The sequence below is a fragment of the Cystoisospora suis genome, assembly GCF_002600585.1.
Source record: "Cystoisospora suis strain Wien I chromosome Unknown contig_9532, whole genome shotgun sequence".
NCBI classification, from domain to species: Eukaryota; Apicomplexa; class Conoidasida; order Eucoccidiorida; family Sarcocystidae; genus Cystoisospora; species Cystoisospora suis.
In genome coordinates, this window is record NW_027162306.1 from 1 (window position 1) to 1,463 (window position 1,463).

The 1,463-nt window shown below is 53.1% G+C and overlaps 1 protein-coding gene across 1 annotated transcript; it reads left to right on the forward strand.

The window, feature by feature from the left end:
• Positions 1-549: 549 nt before the first annotated feature.
• CSUI_011073 (uncharacterized protein) lies at positions 550-1,365 on the forward strand. The gene is made up of 2 exons (XM_068071174.1): positions 550-635; positions 1,153-1,365. The coding sequence occupies exon 2, from the start codon at positions 1,176-1,178 to the stop codon at positions 1,299-1,301; it is 126 nt and encodes a 41-aa protein (XP_067916850.1). The 5' UTR covers positions 550-635; positions 1,153-1,175; the 3' UTR covers positions 1,302-1,365.
• Positions 1,366-1,463: the final 98 nt, after the last annotated feature.

The following is a 1,463-nucleotide window of genomic DNA, read 5'->3' on the forward strand; positions in this document are numbered from 1 at the left end:
CTGTAGCAGCTCACCGGCTGAGTACTAGCCGAGTGACCACTGCAGGCTTTGGCGGGCATATCACCAGGTACGCGGAATAACACACGCGACCCCTCCCCCTATATGCAGCGTTAGGCAGCGTCTGGACAGAGGAAGAGAGGGAAGAGTCCGGTTTTTCCTTCCCGTTAGGCAGCTCCGGACAGTAGGACGAGCTTTCAGTCTGCGGTGGAACAGACCTGTGCTATCAGTCTGCCATCAGGTGTCGAGGATTCGCTAGTAGTTCCCTACGCTAGGGAGTGGTAGCAGAGTAGACAGGAAGAGACCACGGTTGCTTCCGACCGTGCTGGGCGTGGCGGAGCCCGCACCTTTCCGTAGTCAGTTTCGTGTTTCACTAATGATCCTCCTGCTCCTTTTGGACCGACTCGTTCTCGGATGGCTGTGTGGAACCATTCATTTCCGCAGCTCGAGTACAAAAAACACAACGCACTCCCTCCTTCAAACCATGCGACCCTCCTAAGGTACACGGACGCAAAGAGACCGAAACATGTCATCTCTCCGTGCTGGAGTCCCCCGAGGCCCTCTCAGCACGTACTACTGTGATGCCATCTCATGCCTACGCAACCGTCCAGTGAAGACGAGGCCCCAGCCCTCACGAGGTAGGCATAGATGAGAAAAACAAAAAGCGCTTTAGTTATCCTTGTCTACCTCGTGACACTTGTGTCTGCTTTCACTTGGAAGGCGGAGGAGAAAGACCGCCCCTGCTGGGAGTCTCTTCAGTTCCTTCTGCATCGGCGCAAATCGATCGTCAGTGCATGCACGAGGTTGCATGTTCGCGCCCGTGAGTCGAGGGAGTCTGTTGCAAATTCCAGAGTAGGTTGTTCGAGCTTTCCTTTTCTTTGGAGCGCTTATCTAGCTTCAGTAGCTGAGATTTGCAGTCTTTTCATCTCCACGACTAAGCCGCCGGCCTTCTTTCCCCTCTTCCCTCTCCGACTTCGGACATCCCTGAACCCTAAGCGCCGCTGCTTCCTCTGCAACTGCTCTTTGTATCTTCACTTTCTCCCGGTGTATGTACAGTTCGTTTCCAGTCTCTCACACCGCCGTCAAATGCAGGCCGATCTACTTTTTTTCGGATCGATAGCGCGCTGTGTGCCAAGTTTTTCCCTTGTATTCTAGATCCTCCTGGTTGACGATGACTGATGACCCACACGCGCACTGAGAGAGAGATCTTCTATTCGGGAGGACACGCAAACGACCGCCACAGCGTAAAGTCAGCTGGCTACTACGATGGCGCCTTCTGTAAAGAAACAGATCGATTTCTCTAATGTTCTCTTGACACCGCGGGGGAGGAAGAGAAAGAGGGTCATCCTGAAAAAACCTACACTTGGAGTCAGTTGCTTCTCAAAGCACCAAACAAGGCAAAGCCGCAAGGGCGGACTCTCTCTGACTAATTCATGCAAAATTATCTCCTCTCCCCCCTCTACATT

Bases quoted from the DNA above. Each gene is read 5' to 3' on its own strand.
- CSUI_011073 (XM_068071174.1), top strand. From the start codon at position 1,176: ATGACCCACACGCGCACTGAGAGAGAGATCTTCTATTCGGGAGGACAC.